General features: G+C 53.2%; 1 protein-coding gene across 2 annotated transcripts in view; it reads left to right on the forward strand.

Moving 5' to 3' along the window:
- The first annotated feature begins 9945 nt into the window (after nt 1-9945).
- Nucleotides 9946-27675, forward strand: part of USP28 (ubiquitin specific peptidase 28) — a 49008-nt gene continuing 31278 nt past the window's right edge. For both annotated transcript variants that reach the window (XM_069742271.1, XM_069742272.1), the window contains exons 1-7: nt 9946-10077; nt 15828-15893; nt 17621-17698; nt 18588-18714; nt 19212-19314; nt 20281-20443; nt 21675-21761. In XM_069742271.1, the coding sequence (XP_069598372.1) occupies nt 9946-10077; nt 15828-15893; nt 17621-17698; nt 18588-18714; nt 19212-19314; nt 20281-20443; nt 21675-21761 (756 nt within the window). The remainder of the gene's footprint in view (nt 10078-15827; nt 15894-17620; nt 17699-18587; nt 18715-19211; nt 19315-20280; nt 20444-21674; nt 21762-27675) is intronic.

The following is a 27675-nucleotide window of genomic DNA, read 5'->3' on the forward strand; positions in this document are numbered from 1 at the left end:
CACCAGGGGCAATGGGGCCGGATGTTATACACCAGGGGCAATGGGGCAGGATGTTATACACCAGGGGGCGATGGGGCAGGATGTTATACACCAGGGGGCAATGGGGCCAGATGTTATACACCAGGGGGCAATGGGGCCAGATGTTATACACCAGGGGGCAATGGGGCAGGATGTTATACACCAGGGGGCGATGGGGCAGGATGTTATACATCAGGGGGCAATGGGGCCAGATGTTATACACCAGGGGAAATGGGGCAGGATGTTATACACCAGGGGGCGATGGGGCCAGATGTTATACACCAGGGGGCAATGGGGCCAGATGTTATACACCAGGGGGCAATGGGGCCAGATGTTATACACCAGGGGGCAATGGGGCAGGATGTTATACACCAGGGGGCGATGGGGCAGGATGTTATACATCAGGGGGCAATGGGGCCAGATGTTATACACCAGGGGAAATGGGGCAGGATGTTATACACCAGGGGGCGATGGGGCCAGATGTTATACACCAGGGGGCAATGGGGTCAGATGTTATACACCAGGGGGCAATGGGGCCAGATGTTATACACCAGGGGAAATGGGGCCAGATGTTATACACCAGGGGGCAATGAGGCTGGATGCTATACACCAGGGGAAATGGGACCGGATGTTATACACCAGGGGCAATGGGGCAGGATGTTATACACCAAGGGGCAATGGGGCAAGATGTTAAACACCAGGGGGCGATGGGGCCAGATGTTATACACCAGGGGGTGATGGGGCCGGATGTTATACACCAGGGGAAAAAGGGCCGGATGTTATACACCAGGGGGCGATGGGGCCAGATGTTATACACCAGGGGGCGATGGGGCCGGATGTTATACACCAGGGGAAATGGGGCCGGATGTTATACACCAGGGGGCGATGGGGCCAGATGTTATACACCAGGGGAAATGGGGCCGGATGTTATACACCAGGGGGCGATGGGTCCGGATATTATACACCAGGGGAAATGGGGCCGGATGTTATACACCAGGGGCAAAGGGGCAGGATGTTATACACCAGGGGCAATGGGGCAGGATGTTATACATCAGGGGAAATGGGGCTGGATTCTATACACCAGGGGCAATGAGGCCGGATGTTATACACCAGGGGAAATGGGGCCAGATGTTATACACCAGGGGCAATGGGGCAGGATGTTATACACCAGGGGAAATGGGGCCGGATGTTATACACCAGGGGCAATGGGGCTGGATTCTATACACCAGGGGCAATGGGGCCGGATGTTATACACCAGGGGCAAGATGTTATACACCAGGGGCAATGGGGCCGGATGCTAAACACCAGGGGCAATGGGGCTGGATTCTATACACCATGGGGCAATGGGGCCGGATGTTATACACCAGGGGCAATGGGGCAGGATGTTATACACCAGGGGAAATGGGGCCAGATGTTATACACCAGGGGGAAATGGGGCCGGATGTTATACACCATGGGAAATGGGGCCGGATGTTATACACCAGGGGGCAATGGGGCCGGATGTTATACACCAGGGGGAAATGGGGCCGGATGTTATACACCAGGGGGCAATGGGGCTGGATGTTATACACCAGGGGGAATTGGGGCCGGATGTTATACACCATGGGAAATGGGGCCGGATGTTATACACCAGGGGGCAATGGGGCCGGATGTTATACACCAGGGGAAATGGGGCCGGATGTTATACACCAGGGGGCAATGAGGCCGGATGCTATACACCAGGGGGCAATGAGGCCGGATGTTATACACCAGGGGGCAAGGAGGCCGGATGTTATACACCAGGGGAAATGGGGCAGGATGTTATACACCAGGGGGAAATGGGGCAGGATGTTATACACCAGGGGGCAATGGGGCTGGATGTTATATACCAGGGGAAATGGGGCCGGATGTTATACATCAGGGGAAATGGGGCTGGATGTTATACACTAGGGGAAATGGGGCTGGATGTTATACACCAGGGGGCAATGGGGCTGGATGTTATACACCAGGGGAAATGGGGCCGGATGTTATACACCAGGGGGCAATGAGGCCGGATGTTATACACCAGGGGGCAATGAGGCCGGATTTTATACACCAGGGGGCAATGAGGCCGGATGTTATACACCAGGGGGCAATGAGGCCGGATGTTATACACCAGGGGGTGAGGGGCTGGATGTTATACACCAGGGGGCGAGGGGCTGGATGCTATACACCAGGGGCAATGGGGCAGGATGTTATACACCAGGGGCAATGAGGCCGGATGTTATACACCAGGGAGCGAGGGGCTGGATGTTATACACCAGGGGAAATGGGGCAGGATGTTATACACCAGGGGGCAATGGGGCTAGATGTTATACACCAGGGGAAATGGGTCTGGATGCTATACACCAGGGGGCAATGAGGCCGGATGTTATATACCAGGGGAAATGGGGCCGGATGTTATACACCAGGGGAAATGGGGCCGGATGTTATACACCAGGGGGCAATGGGGCTGGATGTTATACACCAGGGGCAATGGGGCCGGATGTTATACACCAGGGGGCAATGAGGCCGGATGTTATACACCAGGGGGTGAGGGGCTGGATGTTATACACCAGGGGGCGAGGGGCTGGATGCTATACACCAGGGGCAATGGGGCAGGATGTTATACACCAGGGAGCGAGGGGCTGGATGTTATACACCAGGGGAAATGGGGCAGGATGTTATACACCAGGGGGCAATGGGGCTAGATGTTATACACCAGGGGAAATGGGTCTGGATGCTATACACCAGGGGGCAATGAGGCCGGATGTTATATACCAGGGGAAATGGGGCCGGATGTTATACACCAGGGGAAATGGGGCCGGATGTTATACACCAGGGGGCAATGGGGCTGGATGTTATACACCAGGGGCAATGGGGCCGGATGTTATACACCAGGGGGCAATGAGGCCGGATGTTATACACCAGGGGGCAATGAGGCCGGATGTTATACACCAGGGGAAATGGGACCGGATGTTATACACCAGGGAAAATGGGGCCGGATGTTATACACCAGGGCAAGTGGGGCCGGATGTTATTCACCAGGGGCAATGGGGTTGGATTTTAGACACCAGGGGAAATAGGGCCGGATGTTATACACCAGGGGGCAATGAGGCCGGATGTGATACACCAGGGGAAAAAGGGCCAGATGTTATACACCAGGGAAAATGGGGCCGGATGTTATACACCAGGGGAAATGGGGCGGATGTTATACACCCGGGGAATTATGGCCGGATGTTATACACCAGGGGGCAATGAGGCCGGATGTTATACACCAGGGGGCAATGAGGCAAGATGTTATACACCAGGGGAATTAGGGCCGGATGTTATACACCAGGGGGCAATGGGGCTGGATGTTATACACCAGGGGAATTAGGGCCGGATGTTATACACCATGGGGCAATGGGGCTGGATGTTATACACCAGGGGGCAATTGGGCCGGATGTTATACACCAGGGGGCAATGAGGCCAGATGTTATACACCAGGGGAATTAGGGCCGGATGTTATACACCAGGGGGCAATGAGGCAAGATGTTATACACCAGGGGGCAATGAGGCCGGATGTTATACACCAGGGGGCAATGAGGCCGGATGTTATACACCAGGGGAAATGGGGCCGGATGTTATACACCAGGGGAATTATGGCCGGATGTTATACACCAGGGGGCAATGGGTCCCTGGTTATAGGGCCCTTCCCAGCCTAAGAATACCAGCCCGCAGCCCCCCCAGAAGTGGCGCATTCATTAGATGCGCCAATTTTGGCACTTAGCCTTGGGTCTTCCCGATTGCCCGGGTGCGGTGGCATTCAGGGTAATATTTTTTGGGGTTGATGTCATCTGGCATTAGGCCCACAAGTTAGTAATGGAGAGGCGTCTATCAGACACCCCCATTACTAACCCAGTATCCCCCAAAAAACACAGAAAAAAATACTTTATTTGAATAAAGACTCCCCCACACTGTCCCTCGCTCACCAATTTATCAAAAATGTTCCCACAAAGCTCCTCCAATGCAGCCCAGGTTCCCCGATGTCTCTGACTTCTGTGAACAGCAGTAAAGTGACCGCTACTCACTGGTGCTGGGCAGTGACAACAACTCTCATCAGAGCCGCTCACATCCATCCGCCCGTCCATCCACCCCACCCGCCTATCCATCCCACCCGTCTATCCATCCTGCCCGTCCATCCATGCGTCCTGCCCATCCATCCATCCCACCCGTCCATACATCCAGCCCGTCCTCCATCCATCCATCCTGCCGTCCTCCATCCATCCTGCCCGTCCTCCATCCAGCCGTCCTCCATCCATCCTGCCCGTCCTCCATCCATCCATCCAGCCCGTCCTCCATCCATCCATCCTGCCCATCCATCCATCCTGCCCGTCCTCCATCCATTCTGCCCATCTATCTATCCATCCATCCTGCCAGTCCTCCATCCATCCATCCTGCCCGTCATCCATCCATTCTGCCCATCATCCATCCATTCTGCCCATCTATCTATCCATCCATTCTGCCCGTCCTCCATCCATCCATCCTGCCCATCCATCCATCCTGCCCGTCCTCCATCCATTCTGCCCATCTATCTATCCATCCTGCCCGTCCTCCATCCATCCATCCTGCCCGTCCTCCATCGATCCTGCCCATTCTCCATCCATCCATCCTGCCCGTCCTCCATCCATTCTGCCCATCTATCTATCCATCCATCCTGCCCGTCCTCCATCCATCCATCCTGCCAGTCCTCCATCCATTCTGCCCATCTATCTATCCATCCATCCTGCCCATCCTCCATCCATCCATCCTGCCCGTCCTCCATCGATCCTGCCCGTCCTCCATCCATCCATCTTCCATCTATCTGGCTCGTCCTCCATCCATCCTGCCCATCCTCCATCCATCCATCCTGCCGTCCTCCATCCATCCTGCCCATCCTCCATCCATCCTGCCCATCCTCCATCCATCCATCCTGCCCGTCCTCAATCCATCCATCCTGCTCGTCCTCAATCCATCCATCCTGCCCGTCCTCCATCCATCATGCCCATCCTCCATCCATTCTGCCCATCTATCTATCCATCAATCCTGCCAGTCCTCCATCCATCCTGCCCGTCCTCCATCCATCCTGCCCATCCTCCATCCATCCATCCTGCCAGTCCTCCATCCATCCTGCCCGTCCTCCATCCATCCTGCCCATCCTCCCTCCATCCTGCTCGTCCTCCATCCATCCATCCTGCCCGTCCTCCATCCATCCTGCCCGTCCATCCATCCATCCTGCCCATCCTCCATCTATCCTGCCCGTCCTCCATCCATCCTGCCCGTCCTCAATCCATCCATCCTGCCCGTCCTCCATCCATCCTGCCCATCTTCCATCCATTCTGCCCATCTATCTATCCATCCTGCCAGTCCTCCATCCATCCTGCCCGTCCTCCATCCATCCTGCCCATCCTCCATCCAGCCAGTCCTCCATCCATCCTGCCAGGTCCTCCATCCATCCTGCCCATCCTCCCTCCATCCATCCTGCTCATCCTCCATCCAGCCCGTCCTCCATCCTGCCCGTCCATCCATCCATCCTGCCCGTCTTCCATCCATCCTGCCCGTCCTCCATCCATCCTGCCCATCCTCCATCCATCCTGCCCGTCCATCCATCCATCCTGCCCGTCCATCCATCCATCCTGCTCGTCCTCCATCCATCCATCCTGCCCGTCCTCCTTCCATCCATCCTGCCCGTCCTCCATCCATCCTGCCCATCCTCCATCCATCCTGCCCGTCCATCCATCCATCCTGCCCGTCCATCCATCCATCCTGCTCGTCCTCCATCCATCCATCCTGCCCATCCATCCATCCTGCCCGTCCTCCATCCATTCTGCCCATCTATCTATCCATCCTGCCCGTCCTCCATCCATCCATCCTGCCCATCCTCCATCCATCCATCCTGCCCGTCCTCCATCGATCCTGCCCATTCTCCATCCATCCATCCTGCCCGTCCTCCATCCATTCTGCCCATCTATCTATCCATCCATCCTGCCCGTCCTCCATCCATCCATCCTGCCAGTCCTCCATCCATTCTGCCCATCTATCTATCCATCCATCCTGCCCATCCTCCATCCATCCATCCTGCCCGTCCTCCATCGATCCTGCCCGTCCTCCATCCATCCATCTTCCATCTATCTGGCTCGTCCTCCATCCATCCTGCCCATCCTCCATCCATCCATCCTGCCGTCCTCCATCCATCCTGCCCATCCTCCATCCATCCTGCCCATCCTCCATCCATCCATCCTGCCCGTCCTCAATCCATCCATCCTGCTCGTCCTCAATCCATCCATCCTGCCCGTCCTCCATCCATCATGCCCATCCTCCATCCATTCTGCCCATCTATCTATCCATCAATCCTGCCAGTCCTCCATCCATCCTGCCCGTCCTCCATCCATCCTGCCCATCCTCCATCCATCCATCCTGCCAGTCCTCCATCCATCCTGCCCGTCCTCCATCCATCCTGCCCATCCTCCCTCCATCCTGCTCGTCCTCCATCCATCCATCCTGCCCGTCCTCCATCCATCCTGCCCGTCCATCCATCCATCCTGCCCATCCTCCATCTATCCTGCCCGTCCTCCATCCATCCTGCCCGTCCTCAATCCATCCATCCTGCCCGTCCTCCATCCATCCTGCCCATCTTCCATCCATCCTGCCCGTCCTCCATCCATCCTGCCCATCCTCCATCCATCCTGCCCGTCCATCCATCCATCCTGCCCGTCCATCCATCCATCCTGCTCGTCCTCCATCCATCCATCCTGCCCGTCCTCCATCCATCCATCCTGCCCGTCCTCCATCCATCCATCCTGCCCGTCCTCCATCCATCCATCCTGCCCGTCCTCCATCCATCCTGCCCGTCCTCCATCCATCCTGTCCGTCCTCCATCCATCCATCCTGCCCGTCCTCCATCCATCCTGCCCGTCCTCCATCCATCCATCCTGCCCGTCCTCCATCCATCCTGCCCGTCCTCCATCCATCCATCCTGCCTATCCTACATCCATCCATCCTGCCCGTCCTCCATCCATCCATCCTGCCCGTCCTCCATCCATCCATCCTGCCTTTCCTCCATCCATCCATCCTGCCCGTCCACCATCCATCTATTCTGCCCGTCCTCCATCCATCCATTCTGCCGATCTATCTATCCATCCATCCTGCCAGTCCTACATTCATCCTGCCCGTCCTCCATCCATCCTCCATCCTGCCCGTCCTCCATCCATCCTGCCCGTCCTCCATCCATCCTGCCCGTCCTCCATCCATCCTCCATCCTGCCTGTCCTCCATCCATCCTGCCCGTCCTCCATCCATCCTGCCCGTCCTCCATCCATCCTGCCCGTCCTCCATCCATCCTGCCCGTCCATTCATCCATCCTGCCCGTCCTCCATCCATCCTGCCCGTCCTCCATCCATCCTGCCCGTCCTCCATCCATCCATCCTGCCCGTCCTCCATCCATCCTGCCCGTCCTCCATCCATCCTGCCCGTCCTCCATCCATCCATCCTGCCCGTCCTCCATCCATCCTGCCCATCCTCCATCCATCCATCCTGCCCGTCCTCCATCCATCCTGCCCGTCCTCCATCCATCCATCCAGCCCGTCCTCCATCCATCCATCCAGCCCGTCCTCCATCCATCCATCCTGCCCGTCCTCCATCCATCCTGCCCGTCCTCCATCCATCCATCCTGCCCGTCCTCCATCCATCCTGCCCGTCCTCCATCCATCCATCCTGCCCGTCCTCCATCCATCCATCCTGCCCGTCCTCCATCCATCCTGCCCGTCCTCCATCCATCCTGCCCGTCCTCCATCCATCCTGCCCGTCCTCCATCCATCCATCCTGCCCGTCCTCCATCCATCCATCCAGCCCGTCCTCCATCCATCCTGCCCGTCCTCCATCCATCCATCCTGCCCGTCCTCCATCCATCCTGCCCGTCCTCCATCCATCCAGCCCGTCCTCCATCCATCCTGCCCGTCCTCCATCCATCCTGCCCGTCCTCCATCCATCCATCCTGCCCGTCCTCCATCCATCCATCCTGCCCGTCCTCCATCCATCCTGCCCGTCCTCCATCCATCCATCCTGCCCGTCCTCCATCCATCCATCCAGCCCGTCCTCCATCCATCCTGCCCGTCCTCCATCCATCCATCCTGCCCGTCCTCCATCCATCCATCCTGCCCGTCCATTCATCCATCCTGCCCGTCCTCCATCCATCCTGCCCGTCCTCCATCCATCCTGCCCGTCCTCCATCCATCCTGCCCGTCCTCCATCCATCCTGCCCATCCTCCATCCATCCATCCTGCCCGTCCTCCATCCATCCTGCCCGTCCTCCATCCATCCATCCAGCCCGTCCTCCATCCATCCATCCTGCCCGTCCTCCATCCATCCTGCCCGTCCTCCATCCATCCATCCTGCCCGTCCTCCATCCATCCATCCTGCCCGTCCTCCATCCATCCTGCCCGTCCTCCATCCATCCATCCTGCCCGTCCTCCATCCATCCTGCCCGTCCTCCATCCATCCATCCTGCCCGTCCTCCATCCATCCATCCTGCCCGTCCTCCATCCATCCTGCCCGTCCTCCATCCATCCATCCTGCCCGTCCTCCATCCATCCATCCTGCCCGTCCTCCATCCATCCTGCCCGTCCTCCATCCATCCTGCCCGTCCTCCATCCATCCTGCCCGTCCTCCATCCATCCTGCCCGTCCTCCATCCATCCTGCCCGTCCTCCATCCATCCATCCTGCCCGTCCTCCATCCATCCATCCTGCCCGTCCTCCATCCATCCATCCTGCCCGTCCTCCATCCATCCTGCCCGTCCTCCATCCATCCAGCCCGTCCTCCATCCATCCTGCCCGTCCTCCATCCATCCATCCTGCCCGTCCTCCATCCATCCATCCTGCCCGTCCTCCATCCATCCTGCCCGTCCTCCATCCATCCTGCCCTCCATCCATCCATCCTGCCCGTCCTCCATCCATCCATCCTGCCCGTCCTCCATCCATCCATCCAGCCCGTCCTCCATCCATCCTGCCCGTCCTCCATCCATCCTGCCCATCCTCCATCCATCCATCCTGCCCGTCCTCCATCCATCCATCCTGCCCGTCCTCCATCCATCCATCCTGCCCGTCCTCCATCCATCCTGCCCGTCCTCCATCCATCCAGCCCGTCCTCCATCCATCCTGCCCGTCCTCCATCCATCCATCCTGCCCGTCCTCCATCCATCCATCCTGCCCATCCTCCATCCATCCTGCCCGTCCTCCATCCATCCTGCCCTCCATCCATCCATCCTGCCCGTCCTCCATCCATCCATCCTGCCCGTCCTCCATCCATCCATGCTGCCCGTCCTCCATCCATCCATCCAGCCCGTCCTCCATCCATCCTGCCCGTCCTCCATCCATCCTGCCCGTCCTCCATCCATCCATCCAGCCCGTCCTCCATCCATCCTGCCCGTCCTCCATCCATCCTGCCCATCCTCCATCCATCCATCCTGCCCGTCCTCCATCCATCCATCCTGCCCGTCCTCCATCCATCCTGCCCGTCCTCCATCCATCCTGCCCGTCCTCCATCCATCCATCCTGCCCGTCCTCCATCCATCCTGCCCGTCCTCCATCATCCATCCATCCTGCCCGTCCTCCATCCATCCTGCCCGTCCTCCATCCATCCATCCTGCCCGTCCTCCATCCATCCATCCTGCCCGTCCTCCATCCATCCATCCAGCCCGTCCTCCATCCATCCATCCTGCCCGTCCTCCATCCTCCATCCGTGCACACACACACATTCCTCCGTAGCTCTGCGGGGCAGACAGCTGGGGCCGGTGACGTCACGCTGTGACCCTGCGCGCTCTCCCGCCATCCATGTCTATAAATAGGCGGGGTCACAGCGGGGAGAAGGCGTGGTTGTTGCTGTGGGCGTGCTCTACGTTGAGCGGCCGGTAGATGTCAGTGCAGAGGTCGGGGACACGCGGTGTGCCGGGAGATATGACCGGTGATAACGGGGCGGCGGAGCGGCAGCCGGGCGAGGAAGCGGCAGAGAAGAGGGACAGTGCCCCGGACAGCTGCACGGCCAAGGTGGGGGCGGAGGACCGTACATGTCATATAGCACCTCTCAGGACTACAACTCCCAGCGTGCAGTGTGCGGGGCTGTAACCCCGTGTAGTAGTAGTGCGGAACCGGCGGCGCGGGGTGCGGAGCCCCTGTGTGTACAGAGTGTGTGACAGTAGTGTTAGTGTATATATACTCTGCACCCCCCCCCCCCCGGTCACTGTATATACCGTGTACACTCTGCCCCCCTGTCACTATATACTGTGTATACTCTGCACCCCCCCCCCCCCCCCCCCGGTCACTGTATATACTGTGTATACTCTGCACCCCCCCCCCCCCCTGGTCACTGTATATACCGTGTATACTCTGCCCCCCTGTCACTATATACTGTGTATACTCTGCACCCCCCCCCGGTCACTGTATATACTGTGTATACTCTGCACCCCCCCCCCGGTCACTGTATATACCGTGTATACTCTGCCCCCCTGTCACTATATACTGTGTATACTCTGCACCCCCCCCTGGTCACTGTATATACCGTGTATACTCTGCCCCCCTGTCACTATATACTGTGTATACTCTGCACCCCCCCCCGGTCACTGTATATACTGTGTATACTCTGCACCCCCCCCCCGGTCACTGTATATACCGTGTATACTCTGCCCCCCTGTCACTATATACTGTGTATACTCTGCACCCCCCCCTGGTCACTGTATATACCGTGTATACTCTGCCCCCCTGTCACTATATACTGTGTATACTCTGCACCCCCCCCTCCCCCCCCCCGGTCACTGTATATACTGTGTATACTCTGCACCCCCCCCCCGGTCACTGTATATACCGTGTATACTCTGCCCCCCTGTCACTATATACTGTGTATACTCTGCACCCCCCCCCGGTCACTGTATATACCGTGTATACTCTGCCCCCCTGTCACTATATACTGTGTATACTCTGCACCCCCCCCTGGTCACTGTATATACTGTGTATACTCTGCACCCCCCCCGGTCACTGTATATACTGTGTATACTCTGCACATCCCCCCCCCCCCGGTCACTGTATATACTGTGTATACTCTGCCCCCCCCCCCGGTCACTGTATATACTGTGTATACTCTGCACCCCCCCCCCCGGTCACTGTATATACCGTGTATACTCTGCCCCCCTGTCACTATGTACTGTGTATACTCTGCACCCCCCCCCCCCGGTCACTGTATATACTGTGTATACTCTGCACCCCCCCCCCCCCCCCGGTCACTGTATATACTGTGTATACTCTGTGCACCCCCCCGTCACTGTATATACTGTGTATACTCTGCACCCCCCTTCCCCCCGGTCACTGTATATACTGTGTATACTCTTCACCCCCCCCCTGGTCACTGTATATACTGTGTATACTCTTCACCCCCCCCCCTGGTCACTGTATATACTGTGTATACTCTGCACCCCCCCCCCGGTCACTGTATATACGGTGTATACTCTGCACCCCCCCCCCCGGTCACTGTATATACTGTGTATACTCTGCACCCCCCCCCCCGGTCACTGTATATACTGTGTATACTCTGCCCCCCTGTCACTGTATATACTCTGCAACCCCCCGGTCACTGTATATACCGTGTATACTCTGCCCCCCTGTCACTATATACTGTGTATACTCTGCACCCCCCCCCCCCGGTCACTGTATATACTGTGTATACTCTGCCCCCCTGTCACCGTATATACTCTGCACCCCCCCGGTCACTGTATATACCGTGTATACTCTGCCCCCCCTGTCACTGTATATACTCTGCACCCCCCCGGTCACTGTATATACCGTGTATACTCTGCCCCCCTGTCACTATATACTGTGTATACTCTGCACCCCCCCCCCGGTCACTGTATATACTGTGTATACTCTGCACCCCCCCCCCCCTGGTCACTGTATATACTGTGTATACTCTGCCCCCCTGTCACTGTATATACTCTGCACCCCCCCGGTCACTGTATATACCGTTTACACTCTGCCCCCCTGTCACTATATACTTTGTATACTCTGCACCACCCCCCCCGGTCACTGTATATACTGTGTATACTCTGCACCCCCCCCCCCCCCCCGGTCACTGTATATACTGTGTATACTCTGCACCCCCCCCCCGGTCACTGTATATACTGTGTATACTCTGCACCCCCCCCCGGTCACTGTATATACTGTGTATACTCTGCACCCCCCCCCCCCGGTCACTGTATATACTGTGTATACTCTGCACCCCCCCCCCCCCGGTCACTGTATATACTGTGTATACTCTGCACCCCCCCCCCCGGTCACTGTATATACTGTGTATACTCTGCACCCCCCCCCGGTCACTGTATATACTGTGTATACTCTGCACCCCCCCCCCGGTCACTGTATATACTGTGTATACTCTGCACCCCCCCCGGTCACTGTATATACTGTGTATACTCTGCACCCCCCCCGGTCACTGTATATACCGTGTATACTCTGCACCCCCCCGGTCACTGTATATACCGTGTATACTCTGCCCCCCGGTCACTGTATATACTCTGCACCCCCCCGGTCACTGTATATACCGTGTATACTCTGCCCCCCTGTCACTGTATATACTCTGCACCCCCCCCCGATCACTGTATATACCGTGTATACTCTGCCCCGTCACTATATACTGTGTATACTCTGCACCCCCCCCCCCCGGTCACTGTATATACTGTGTATACTCTGCACCCCCCCGGTCACTGTATATACTGTGTATATTCTGCACCCCCCCCCCCGGTCACTGTATATACTGTGTATACTCTGCACCCCCCCCCCGGTCACTGTATATACTGTGTATACTCTGCACTCCCCCCCCCCCCCCCCCCCCCCCTCCCCCGGTCACTGTATATACTGTGTATACTCTGCACCCCCCCCGGTCACTGTATATACTGTGTATACTCTGCACCCCCCGGTCACTGTATATACCGTGTATACTTTGCCCCCCGGTCACTGTATATACTCTGCACCCCCCCGGTCACTGTATATACCGTGTATACTCTGCCCCCCTGTCACTGTATATACTCTGCACCCCCCCGATCACTGTATATACCGTGTATACTCTGCACCCCCCCCCGGTCACTGTATATACTGTGTATACTCTGCACCCCCCCCCCCCCCGGTCACTGTATATACTCTGCCCCCTGTCACTATATACTGTGTATACTCTGCCCCTCCCCCGGTCACTGTATATACTGTGTATACTCTGCACCCCCCCCCGGTCACTGTATATACTGTGTATACTCTGCACCCCCCCCCCCCCAGGTCACTGTATGTACTGTGTATACTCTGCCCCTGTCACTGTATATAGCGTGTATACTCTGCAACCCCCCCCCCCCCACCCCCCCGGTCACTGTATGTACTGTGTATACTCTGCACCCCCCCCCCCGGTCACTGTATATACTGTGTATACTCTGCACCCCCGGTCACTGTATATACTGTGTATACTCTGCACCCCCTGTCACTGTATATACTGTGTATACTCTGCACCCCCTGTCACTGTATATAGTGTGTATACTCTGCACCCCCCGGTCACTGTATATAGTGTGTATACTCTGCACCCCCCGGTCACTGTATATAGTGTGTATACTCTGCACCCCCCGGTCACTGTATATAGTATGTATACTCTGCACCCCCCGGTCACTGTATATACTGTGTATACTCTGCACCCCCTGTCACTGTATATACTGTGTATACTCTGCCCCCCCTGTCACTGTATATACTGTGTATACTCTGCCCCCCCGGTCACTGTATATAGTGTGTATACTCTGCACCCCCCGGTCACTGTATATAGTGTGTATACTCTGCACCCCCCGGTCACTGTATATACTGTGTATACTCTGCACCCCCTGTCACTGTATATACTGTGTATACTCTGCACCCCCTGTCACTGTATATACTGTGTATACTCTGCCCCTGTCACTGTATATAGTGTGTATACTCTGCACCCCCTGTCACTGTATATAGTGTGTATACTCTGCACCCCCCGGTCACTGTATATAGTGTGTATACTCTGCACCCCCCGGTCACTGTATATAGTGTGTATACTCTGCACCCCCCGGTCACTGTATATAGTGTGTATACTCTGCACCCCCCGGTCACTGTATATACTGTGTATACTCTGCACCCCCCGGTCACTGTATATACTGTGTATACTCTGCACCCCCTGTCACTGTATATACTGTGTATACTCTGCACCCCCTGTCACTGTATATACTGTGTATACTCTGCACCCCCTGTCACTGTATATACTGTGTATACTCTGCACCCCCTGTCACTGTATATACTGTGTATACTCTGCACCCCCGGTCACTGTATATACTGTGTATACTCTGCACCCCCCGGTCACTGTATATACTGTGTATACTCTGCACCCCCCGGTCACTGTATATAGTGTGTATACTCTGCACCTCCCGGTCACTGTATATAGTGTGTATACTCTGCACCCCCGGTCACTGTATATAGTGTGTATACTCTGCACCCCCCGGTCACTGTATATAGTGTGTATACTCTGCACCCCCCGGTCACTGTATATACTGTGTATACTCTGCACCCCCCCCCCCCCCCCGGTCACTGTATATACTGTGTATACTCTGCACCCCCCCCCCCCCCGGTCACTGTATATACTGTGTATACTCTGCACCCCCCCCCCCCCGGTCACTGTATATACTGTGTATACTCTGCACCCCCCCCCCTCCCCCCCCCCGGTCACTGTATATAGTGTGTATACTCTGCACCCCCTGTCACTGTATATACTCCATCCCCCCCCAGGAATATTGTACCCAGGGCCTGGAGGAAAGTCTCCTCTCCTCCAGACCCTGGGTACCATCCGCACATGAAGCGCTCACTTTACGCATTGTTGTGGGCATAGCCATATACGTAAAGGCATAAAGGGAGCGTTTCAATGCAATCTTATGGCGGCGGAATCGCCGATATTCTGCAGAAATAATGAACATGCTGCGGATTTTACCGCTATGCGATTCTGCAGAGGGAAAATCCGCAGCATGGGCACAGCAGCTGCGGAATCCCATAGGATTGCATGGGAATGTGTTGTGTTTTTTAAAGCGTTTCCGCTGCAGCAAAAACCGTGGCTGAAACACCTAAAGTAATGTGGGCACACAGCCTTATAGGACATTAAATAACTTCCCAAATTCTTCTGAAAAAAAATCTTCCCCACAAACTGCATTGAACTACTGTGCCCAATTTATTATATATTTTAGGAGTCTGAGTCGGTGCGTTTTATACTGACTCCACGACTCTGACTTCACAGCTCTGCTGGGCACAAGATCAGACCTTTGTATTTGCACTCTAAGCACTTTATTTAGGCGTTTGGTGGCTTTAAGGAGTCCTGGTGGGGATCAGGAAGGTCGGCCAACGTGGAGCAGGGGCACCGTTTTGCTACCCAGGGTGCCAGCCTCTGCTGCTAGGAAGGGCTACATATAGGGGTGACGCACCATCTATTTTTGCTGGACTCTTCTATTTTGTGATTTATTCATTAGCGTTAGATCAGTGCGCTGCTTCTGTTTTATATCCCAATGGATAAATTCTATGGGGTTATCATTACCAGACCCGCTAACTCCTGTTTTTTTTTTTTTTTGTTTTTTTTTTTTTGAAGAAGGAAAAAATTTGGTATATTTGGACTCTTAGAAATATCAAATAAGTTATTTTTTTTATTTTTGAAGGTTTTTTTTTATGCTTCATACTTTGTTTTCCTCACTAACACCCCATTATATTGTTTTGGTTTTTTGAAGGTTGACATAACCGCGCAAGTGGATGACGAATGTGCGGGAATAGGGTGCTGCGACTGCGCATCACAGGTCAGTGACTTGCTCGCAGTTGGCTGTTTTACCCAGCATACTGTGAATTTTTCCTCACCCCAATTCCAGGAAAAAGCTTTAAAAAAAAAAAAAAAAAAAAAAAGCCCTGCCTGCTTGACTAACATTGTAGTGAGTGTATTGAGGTTATTCTCACATTGCACTTGCCAAATTGAAACGCAGATGTGAGCGAACCCTTGGGGGGTAAAAAAAGTGTGATCTGAAGATGCTAACCATGATATTACGAATGGTCGTCTGAGAAACGTTCTGCCGCTCTACAGTAAACGTATTTGGGCGCAGAATTAATCAAGATCTGCTGCTGGCGGCTCCCTTTGCTTTTATTGACAAATGACGTCCGGAGATGCTGCAGCCCATGGTGGCACGCTCGGGTCACGCAGGCTGCTCGCAGAAGCAGAGCCTTCCTCAGGTGCCCATTGATGGCAGCCGAGGCTAATGCCAGAATTTCTGCACACGGTGCTCATACTCCAGAATGAGTATATTCTGATGGTTTGAATATTTTTCCATTAAAAATAAAATTGAGTTTTCACCCACTTTTTTTTACATTTTTTTTAAATACACCTTTACCAGTACATTCTATGTTAATTGATGCCGTCATTTTGCATAAAAACTTGTATGGCTGTCAACAGTAGTAAAAATTAAATTATTATTTTATTTTATTATTATTATTATTATTATTATTATTTATATTCTTATTATTTATATTCTTATTATTTATATTCTTATTATTTATATTCTTATTATTTATATTCTTATTATTTATATTCTTATTATTTATTTTATTATTTTATTATTTTATTATTTTATTATTTTATTATTTTATTATTTTATTATTTTATTATTTTATTATTTTATTATTTTATTATTTTATTATTTTATTATTTTATTATTTTATTATTTTATTATTATTTTATTTTATTATTATTTTATTTTAGCAGAAGTGAGTGGTTAAAAGAGAAAAACCTCATTAGAAATTGATATATTCAGGACAGACTTGCATTCTAGTTTTGCATTTAGATGTTAGATTTCCAGACTTTATTATTGCAGTGAAATCCTGTTGTTTCTGATCTTATTCGCATACATTGTATTTTAAGGTTCGTTACTGGGTCTAAAATCTTAAATATTATTTATTTATTTTTTTTTATCATGTTGTACGGTGCTACAAACCTTCCGGGCCATGTAAAATAAATGGTAACGAGCGGCAGAGCCGTGCAGCCGTCCATCCGGAAGAAGATGGATGTATTGTGCCCAATATCACTGCTGCAGCCTCGGTGATGGGAGAGCGGCACCTCATTGTGCAGCAGGAATGACAGACACAAATGGCGTGTGTAGCCGACCTTAAAATAGCTCATCTGCATTCCCTCGCCGCCTTATATGTCCCAGCGCACAGACCAGCCCGGACGTTCCCAGTCTGACGTCCAGATCCTCCAAAGCCGTTCTGTCTGCCGAGGCTGCTCCGGACGTGCGAGTCCGGCGGTGCAGACACATTCCCGTGTCACAATGTTGCATAATGCTGCAAGAAAATATCCTGCGCCAATAAAATCACAAAATATTCGGTAACAAAATCAAATCAATTTGCAAGCTTGATGCAAGAATTTTTCCCATATAAAATAATAAGATATAAATTATTATATAATAAAGTATAATATATAATATAATTTTTTTTTTTTTATATTTAAAAATATAGTATTTTTTTTTCTCTTTTTATCTAGGACCGTGACATGCTGGTGAACCAACTGAGGGAGATCACAGGGATCCACAACCCCGGCCTGCTCAGGGAAGCACTCAGGGTCAGCCACATTGCAATTTGTCAAGCTGAGTGTTCGTTCTCATCTGTCACCTTCCTTCCTGGAATGGAGTTTTGTTGTATCCTGATGCATCCCCCCCCCCCCCAATTAAAAAATTAAAGCATATGGGGGTTGGGGTCCCCATCTGTAAGCGCCTCTAGGACGGTCATCAGTCATTGTATAGAGCTCTTCATCAGAACGGTCGCCATGTAATCTAGGGGGGATGTCTGGGATCGGTTGTATTCTGAAAACTGTCTTTATTGTGAGGTTGTCTATTTATAGGGGTATTTTGGTTGAAAGCGGAGTAGGGTGGAAGAGAGGTTTGGGGGATGGTAATGCAATGGCCATGCCACCGTTTCATGAGCCCCCGTCTCCCAGACTAGCGCCCTGGTATCCACCACATGCCTAATGGTAACCTCGGGGCCCCATCTGTTCTCCTCCAGTATTGAAGCCATATTCTCCCTGCGGCTGCTGGACTTGGTCTTGCAGGGCTTCTGGACCACCAATGGTTATCGCCTATCCATAGATCCGTAGATCAGGGGATGGCTTTTAGATGCTATGCTGAGGCACAATGCTAGAATAGAGCGGCCATGCTCATGCTTGACTCCGGAGTGTAGAGTGCTGCCCTCTATGGGATGAATGGAGCGGTAACTGAGCATGCGCACTGCCGCGCCATTCCAACAGGGATAGAAGTGCTCCGTACTGGTGATGGGTGCTGGTCCCAGCAGTAAGACCAGTCATGGAGCGGAATGGAGCTGTCTGTGTAGCACCCAACAGAACCCAGAGGTGATGCAGTTTCTAGAAGAAAGCAGCCATTTTTTCCAGTTCTTGACCTTCCCCTTTAAATGCCATAACAGTGATTGTTGTAATCCCGTTTCTGCTCTTCTCACAGGCCAGTAATGATGACGTTATAGAGGCTGTCAGCATTCTCACCGACGCGTGCGAGTCGGACCCCAAGGTGCTGGTCACCAAGCCGTCCAACCCGGAGGAATGCGACACAGTTGTCCAAGATGCAGATTGTACGTCCTCATCCGAGGTCTCTTATTAGACGCGCAGTTGGTAGGAGCCTGGACGTGGCCTCATTGTGCCGCTTCCAGCCTCCTTGTATGTATTTCTATGTCAGCACCTGCACAACAGGTAATTGGCTAGCAATTAATTTTGTCATATTAGAGATTCTCAAGCTTGTTCTTCAGGAGCGCACTGCTCCCCTGCCACCTTTCATCCTTCTGGGAGGTGCTGTACTCCTGATTGACAGTGTAAGCTGGTGGTGCGAACCGTGAGGTCTCCAATACTGCTAGTACAGGCAGTTTTGCCTCCTTGGCAGGGGCACTGATAATTATGGGAAGATCCAGGGGGCTTTTGCACCCTGCTGCTTGGCCGTATTTGGGAATCTCTTACCTGACCTTTTTTAGTGTTTTAATGCAGTGGGCTCTATTGAGCGGCTACCTGTGGCTAATAAATGAGCAGTATAGACTGTTTTGGTTTTTTTATAATTTTTTTTTTTTTTTTTCTTCAGCCACTATTGACTCCAGTTGTGAGACAGACTACCTCCAGAAAGCAATAGCTCTCAGTTTACAAGATGTCAAAAATCAGCAGAAGGAGACAAGCGATTCCAGCAGGTATGGAAACTTGGTTGCAAGACCAGAAGCTGGGACTCTCCTTTGTCCAGGTGTCACGCTAGCGACTTGGCTGTAAAAATAAACGGGTCACTGGGAGAGGTGGTTGAGTCGTTTGTGGCCTGCAACAGGGAGTCCAAAATTGGTGCTTTTTTTTTTTTTTTTTTGCAGTTGTAGCATATTGGTCATGTTCACAAACCAACCCTATTGTCACATATATTGATATTGTCCAACTTTTGCACACTTAAAGAGCCAAAGGTTGTTCAAAACTTTGAAATAAAAAAACAAAAAAAAAAACCCACACCGCAATCGCCTCCGCCCATTGTGCTCCGCTTGTCATGGGTGAAGCCGGTCGGTTCCTGTTCCGCTGGCCGTCTTGTGATGCCAAACTGAGGACTGGTGCCCTGGACCCATTAACAGTGTCACTCATAGACCCCCCCCTGTAAGTGCAGTGTGACACCATAGTCTCCAGGACATTCAATCCTACTGTGTAACATTGGTCTTTGGGCAGGACCGTGATATCCCGTGACCATGCCCTCCTTCTTGCTTCTCCTGCCACCTTAATGCTGTTCTCCAGGTCCACTTATCAGGAGGACTACAATGTATTGGTAAGCTTCACCAGTCCCTATCAACTAGAACAGGACTTCTCATTCTTTTTCTATTGGCTCCCCGCTGGCCCTAACATTGAGATATCTGCACCTCCTTACGTCTCATAATGGCCATGATCTAAGCACCGTGGAGGCAGTTGGGTTGCTAAACCAGACGTGGCCATGCCGGTCACTGCTTGCATGTTTGCTGTCTACTTCTTATCCACTTTTCCGTTGCACCAGTTTGTGTTAATCTCGCCCAGGTGGTTTTGGTTTGAAGATGATTCCAGTAGTTCAGGTCAAGAAGTTTGGGATGGCTGGAATCTCATCCAGTTGTGTCCTTCAGTTATTTTTATTTTTTTCCGTATCTTGTGCATTTTAGATCTAACGACCTTTACAATCTTGACAATAAAAGCCGCTCTAAGAGGAAACGCTGCGAAGTGTGGGGAGACGTTCCTAACCCGAATGAGCTGAGGAGAAGCGGGGACTGGCCTGTAGGACTGAAGAACATCGGGAACACCTGCTGGTTCAACGTGGTCATGCAGGTGCCACACATCACCGTTCACTATTGCACACAGATTCCGACCTTTTTTCTATTGCAGACTTATGACCCTTTTTAGCTCCGATTGTGCCAGCTTACGATGAGGAACCGTTGATCTCCGCAGTGTAGATGGCGGCTCATGCTTGACCATCACGCCGGGTAATCGGGCAGAGCCAGATAAACCATTTGTACCAAAACGTTGACTGAAACTTGACATCAGTCACTTTTGCAGACCGATGGTGTAAATCATATGGAAAGTTTGAAAACTTTTGTCTTTTTCTGGTCCACAAACTTAATTGTATGAATGGAAGTTCTGGAAAAGGTTTTGTCCTTCAACTTGACATGATGTGGCCATTGTGGGCACAAACGTGCATGGCCGCTGATCCGTCATTCAATCGTGATACTTTTGGTCCAAACCGATGGGGGTTGGTAGTTAGGAACCATCGTATCTGTATTTGTAGTATTTTGGCACTTTATTTTAGTATTTTTTTTTTTTTTTTTTTTAGTAGATTCTTATTGTGAGGCCCCCTTGTCTACAGTTGTACGACTCTTAATTGCTAATTACATGACTTAGTCGGAGAGGGATGTTAACGTGAGATAAAAGGATAAAAGGCAGGGAACATTTTAACGTTTTTAGCTTCAACCAACTTTTTTTCCTAATTCCGCAGAGAGAATTTGTCACCCTGACTGTTCAATGGTCGCGTTTACACTATTTGATTGCTAAACTGGGGGAAGAAAAAAAGCGGAGGGGAGCCGCCACAGTATGGGGGGTCGCTGAGTGACTGGGGATTGGCACTGAGCGCTCCACTTTGCTTCTTAAATTGAATGACTGTTAAACTGGTTGGTTTTGGCGTTCGTAGTGCTCAATTAAAATCGAGCCTTTTTTTTTTGTTTTTTACTAGGTATCCTGGGAGCGAGTGATGAGGATAAGCCGTAGTTGTTGCTGTTTATTAGCGTGACTCTGAGAATAGAAATAACCCCTTCAGTTTGATTGGTTCCCAGCTGGGTTTGCCACAGAGCTCCTTTCAGAGCCGCAATAATGTGTAAACCTAAACTACCAATTAAAACCGACGCTCGTTTCCTTTATTTAAAATGGTGAGGTTTACTTAAAGCCCGAGCGAGAGGGAAGTCTGCGGCCGTGCGGTTGAGGAGCTGCAGCGCTCAGATGTTGTATTTCATGCGGCGATTTACTTGTGTCGATTTCCTTTATTAATTATACGTTTTTATATCTTCAGTCGCTCTTCCACCTGCCCGAATTCCGAAGACTCGTCCACGGCTACAGGATTTCACCGAACATTGTGGACCGGTGTCGGACCCGCAACGTAAGTTTCTCTATCGCCTTTCATTGGGGGACACAGGAACCATGGGTGTATGCTGCTGCCACTAGGAGGCTGACACTATGCAAATAAAAAAGTTAGCTCCTCCTCTGCAGTGTACACCCCACCGACAGGAAGTAGGATATTCAGTTTAGCTTAGTGTCAGTAGGAGGTGGACACGGGTCTTTCATTAGACCCTTATCTACCTCAATGTGCGTCGTTTCTTTTCAGGTTTTTCCGGAGGGATACAGGGTGAACAGTCACACCTGTAGTCCCACTATACGGACTATGAGTACGGCGTGTACTGCCACCCCGTATCCTCATAGATCCCTCTCCAGGACCAAGATCCTAGCACACAAGCGTGCTCAGAAGTCCGGTCCTGGCTCCGTCCCCCACCCACTCGCCCACCAGAGCCTGTCGGTCGGAGGAGACGAGGACGTCCAGCTCCACGGACGTCTAAAACCTTCCTGGTTAGTACCGGCGTGGGATGTTTAGGTGAGTATTTTCCCTCCCCACCCTGTGGCTTCCCTGGATCCTAAAAAGGGATTCCTATTTGGGGAGTTTTCTGGTGCGGGTCGCATCTCTTTTCGGCCGCGCCACTTCCGTGGATGCGGCCTCCCTGTCCCCTGTTCCGGCGCGGCTGCCTTTGCGGACCGCCGCGCCGCTTCTTGTCCGGGCGCGCTGTCTGCATGGCCTTGCTCAGGGGGGACATTTCCGCCTCGGGTCCTGTGGGCTTCCCAGCCCCGGCTTCAGCGCGGCCCTCGGTGGCTCCCCTGCTCCGGCCGCTGTGTGCGGCCGTTCATTTCCTTTCAGCGCGGCGGCTTTGCCAGCCGCCGCATCGCTTCGGCCCTCTGTGGCTTCCCTGCTCCGGCCGTTCGTTTCTTTTCGGCGGCTTTGCCGGCCGCCGCGTCGCTGGTCGGGCCCCCTGCAGCTGCGTCCCTCTGGCCGCTTGCAGCGCCGTGCGTCCTCCCTCGGCGTGGCGGCTTGCCGGACCGCCGCGCCGCTTTGAACCTGCGGCTGCGCTGCACCCGCCGCTGTGGGCGGCCGCTCGCCTGTCGCCTTCTGCGGCGCGCTGTTTGCCGCTTCGGCCCTTCCATGCCGGTCACCGATCGCTAATTTAGGCCCCGGCTTCTGCCTGGGCCTACTTCCGGTGCTGGACTCCACCCCTTTCTTCTCTCATCGGGCGGGCTTTTCTCCCGCCCGACATTTTCACTGCGGCCCGCCTTCTCTCCGCCCACCGGCGCCATCTTGGGACTCCTTTACATGCACCTCAATCTCAGGAGCCCATACCGCGGTCACATCCGCAGATCGAGTCCAATTTGCGGCAGGAGCCCACATCACCCTCCTGCCTAAAAGACGACTTCTTACCGGAGGCCCATCCTATCAAGCCGAACAGCGTCCTCCGGATCCCGTTTTTCGTCTACCGTGAGTAGTTCTGCTCTGCAGATTGACACTCCCCTCTGCCCCCCCCCCCCCCCCCCTGCCCCCTAACCACTCGGGCAAAAAGGGGGCCATTCTCGTCTTCCTACTCCTGCAGCAACCCGATTGTGCCTACCGCCCAGGATCCCCCGGCCAATCCGTCCGAGAGTGATACCCCCATCCCAGGCTGGGCCTCCTCTCTGTTTCAATCGGTGGCCAATCTAACACGGGTGTCTCAACCCTGGTGTCCGTGCTGGATCGGTTACCCCCGCAGTAGCCACCGGGTCGCTGGAAGCTCCGTCCGAGCCCTCCAAGGCTAGCTGCAAAAGGTCCAGACAGGAATGACAGTCTGAGTCTTCTTCTCGCTCCATCTCGACACTCGGTCCTCCTCTGCAGTCGGCGTCCTCCCGATCCTCCTTCCCTGAGTCAGGCGAGGCTTTCTATGATACGCCTTCGAAGGATAATTTGGGGCCGGTTTCGAACCAAATCGCTAACATGAGGGATATGGTTCAAAGCCTCATTGGAGCGACCAATCAGACCTGTGGCATCAAAGATTCCTCTACGAAACCCGCAGATCAGGCGGTTTCGTTTAGACGGTCTAATCTACCTCCCAAGGTATTTGCTCCTCATCCTGAATTCGAGGAGCTTCTGGCCAGAGAAAGAGCAAATTCGACCAGACGTTCTCAAAGAGACAAGCGTCTTGGAGTCCCAGATCTCTTTCCTCCGGATCTCATTGCCAACCGGAATGAGAGGCGTTAGAGAACGACCTCTCCCCCTGTGGATCCGTCGGCTGCTAGACCTGCCACCAACACAGTCCTTACGCTGTCCGGTGGGCGGCTCTGAAAGATTCCATCGATAGGACCATGGAATCCTTCGTGAAGTCGGCTTTCAAAACTGCCGAATCATCCCAATGCCCAGCCTTGGCTTCTATTTGGGTTTCGAAGTCTGTATCCGAGGGGCTAAACAACTCCGTTAAGGCATTCAAGCTGGAGCTCCATCAGGCCGGCTGGCGGAACTTGCCACCCAGATTACTCACGCCGGGGAATATTTTGTTCCCTGGATGTCGCGTCTTCTGCCGCACAGGCGCCCAGTAATGTTGTTGCCAGCTGTCGCACTGTTTGGCTCAAGAGTCATCAAAGAAGTCCCTTACGAGCCTGCCTTTTCAAGGTTCACGTCCTTTAGGTTCCAAGCTGGACCAAATTTATTAAGGACGCCACTGGCGGCACCAGTCCCCTTCTCCAGACCTCGCCTACTTTCCCTTTAGGCGGCTACTTCGGTCTTTTTGACTTTTTTCGTAGTTTTGCGGCATCAGATTCCTCTTCGCAGAGGCCACAGGCACGTTAAGAGAAGGTATTCTTCGACTCACTCTTTTCTGGCGTGCCCGCTACTCCTAAGGTGGATTCTCCAGGTCCAGGACTGGAGGTTCCACCTAGGCATGACCCACGACCAGACCCCAGCCCGTTTCTCAGGCTGGGCAACCGTCTCCTGTTCCTCAGGGACGTCTGGGTCTCCTCAGTAGAGGGCGCATGTGCCAGGGCACTTGTATCCTCTAGATACAAATTCTTCATTTCACGGTCCTGGGATCGTTTTCTTCAAATCCCAACCTCCAAGAGACCCCGCTCTAGTCCCGGGTTTTCTTTACGGCCATTGTTTCCCTCCTTAAATCTGGGGTAAAGGTTCCCGTCCCAGAACAGGAACGGTTCACAGGCTTCTCTTCGAATCTTTCTGTACTGACACAGGACAACAAGGTTCGTCCCAGTCCGGATCTCCATTTGCTGAACAGGAAGTTTCGTCGGAGACACTTCAGGATGATATTCCCTCGTTCAGTAATCACTTTCATGGAGGCTCAGGAATTTCGGTTTCAGGCTCCCGAAAGTCTATCCATCTTTCCCGACATTCTAACCGTTGCGGGTGGCTCGTCAACAGGAAGAAGTTCCGTCTTGTTCAGCGCCTCGTATCTCCGGGCATGTTCTTCGACTCTTGTCGGACCAGAGTCTTCCTTCCCGAGGACAGGATATCCCTCCTTTGTCAGGAAGTTCGCTTGCTCCAGGGTTCTCGGCTCCCCTCCTTTCCGATGGGCCTTAAAGACCCTAAGGAGGTTTGGTTGCAACATCGGAAGCAATTTTCCCTTCGCCCGTTTCTTTCAAGACTTCTTCAGCAGGCTATTTTATCGCAGGGGACAGGTCTGTCTTCTCCCTGCATCGTCCGATCCGGCTTTCTCCCAGGTCAAATGGTTCCTCGACTTGTGGCCGAGGTCACTTCTCTTATCCCAGAGTAGATCCTTCACAGCATATCCTTCCTTCCAGTTCCCTGGCAGGTGGCGACGACGGACGCCTGTCCGCTCGCGGAGGCGCGGGGCTTTGTCTCCTGTTCTTTCAGGGTGGTTGGTCGGCGCAGGAACCCTCTGCCGATCAATGTCCTCGAGTTCCGGATCATCTTTCTGTCTTTCCTTCACTGGGTAAGGATTCTCAGCAGCCTGCCAATTCGAATCCAGACAGACAATGACACAGCTGTGGCATATGTCTACCACCAGCGGTGGACTCGGCGTACGCTGGCCTCGGCCGAGATTCCAGGATCCTCCTTTGGACAGAGGCAACAGTCCTGGTGAGCTCCGCAGTGCATGTCCCCGGCGTGGACATTTAGGCCGCCGACTTCCTCGGCCGCGAGGGCCTCGCGGCAGGGGAATGGTACTTCAGGAGGTTTCCTATTGGATTACTTTTCTATGGGGGACTCCAGAGGTGGTCCTCATGGCGTCCCGATTGAACAGGAGGTCCCTCGGGTCGGCTCAGGGTCCCGTGTTTCTCTCACAGTGGGGTTGACGCTCTGGCCATTCCTCGGTCGCAGTTCGGGCTCCCCTATTGGTTTCCATGCCTTCCCTTTCTTTCCAAGCTGTCGAAAAAGGATCAAGGCTGGATGGGTGCCGGTCATTCTGATCGTCCCGGATTGGCCCAGGAGGTCCTAGATTGCAGACATCGTCAATCCTCTCGCGGACACCCCTGGTGTCTTCCAGGCGGACCCGATCTGCTGTCTCAGGGTTCGATTTTTCACCCGAATTATCGGTCGCCCAGTTTAACGGCGTGGCTGTGAACTCCACAGTTCTAAGAGCATCCGGCCTTTCGGCCCAGATGGGTCACTCTATAGTCCAGGCTGGGATGCCTTCGTCTTCTTTCAGGATCTACTATCGCACCTGGTAGGCTTACTTTCGTTGTTGCGAGTCCAACCGCTTTTCAGCTATGTTCTTTTTTCCCTGCCTTCCATTTGGTTTTCCTTCAGGCAGGACGGGATTCGGGCTTCGCTCTCAGTTCCCTATAGGGCCAGGTTCCTACGCTCTTCTTCCCTTTAAGAAGACGTTATCTTCTCAGCCACAGGTTAAGACCTCCCTTCAATGAGTGGCCCACGCTGTCCCTCCCGTACAGGGCCTCTGGATTCATGGGATTTAAAGGTTGGGTTGGTGGTGCTTAGGGGTTCCCCCTTTTGAGCCTCTCAGGGAGTTTTTTCCCTGTCAGTTCTATCTCGGAAGGTGGTTTTTCTCAGGTCCATCTCTTCGATCCGCCGCATTTTTGAGTTGGCGGCCATTTCTTGCCGACCTCCTTTCTTGATTTTAATCCAGGACAAGGTGGTCGCAGACCTCTGCCTTCCTTCCTTTCTCGAGGTGGTTTTCATCTTTCCACCTCAACGAGGACATCGTTATACCTTTCCTTTTGTCCAGCTCTGACTCTGGAGTGATCGTTGAACAGGCTGGGTCTCGTCAGGGCAGTGAGGATCTCCCTGGCTAGCACAGCCGCTTTCCGAAAGATGGATTCTCTTTTCGCCATCCCTGATGGCGTGCGTAGAGGCCTGCCGGCTTCCAAGGCGACTATTGCTCGCTCTATCAGAATGGCAATTTTGGAAGCTTCCGGGTCAAGAACAAGAGTGCCTCCTGAGATAAGGCTCACTCTATCCGGGCAATCGGCGCTTCCAGTGCGGTATGCCACGGGGTTATCGCTGATGGCTTTGCAAGCGGCAACCTGATCTTCCATCCACACGTTTCGCCGAACTACGGCGGACTCCAGCCTGGGCAGAAGGATCCTGCAGGCAGCAGTGGTGAGTCCTCGGACCTGATGGAAGTCTGTTTTCCCCACCCCAGGGACTGCTTTGGGACGTCCCATGGTTCCTGTGTCCCCCAATGAAAGGCGATAGAGAAAACAGGATTTTTGGTTGCTTACCGTAAAATCTGTTTCTCGGAGCCTTCATTGGGGGACACAGCTCCCTCCCAAGTTGAACAGCTCTGTTTACTATTTACGTTTGTGTTCTTTGAACACTCTTTGAGTGTTTGAAACTGTTAATCTGTGGAGCGCCGTGGAATTTGTCGGCGCTATATATAAAGTTTATTATTATTATATTATTATTATAGTTCTCTTTTACACGTTGCTTCTCCTACTGCTTTCTCACTAACTGAATATCCTACTTCCTGTCGGTAGGGTGTATACTGCAGAGGAGGAGCTAACTTTTTTATTTGCAT

This window comes from Ranitomeya imitator, chromosome 10 (assembly GCF_032444005.1).
Source record: "Ranitomeya imitator isolate aRanImi1 chromosome 10, aRanImi1.pri, whole genome shotgun sequence".
Lineage (NCBI taxonomy): Eukaryota > Metazoa > Chordata > Amphibia > Anura > Dendrobatidae > Ranitomeya > Ranitomeya imitator.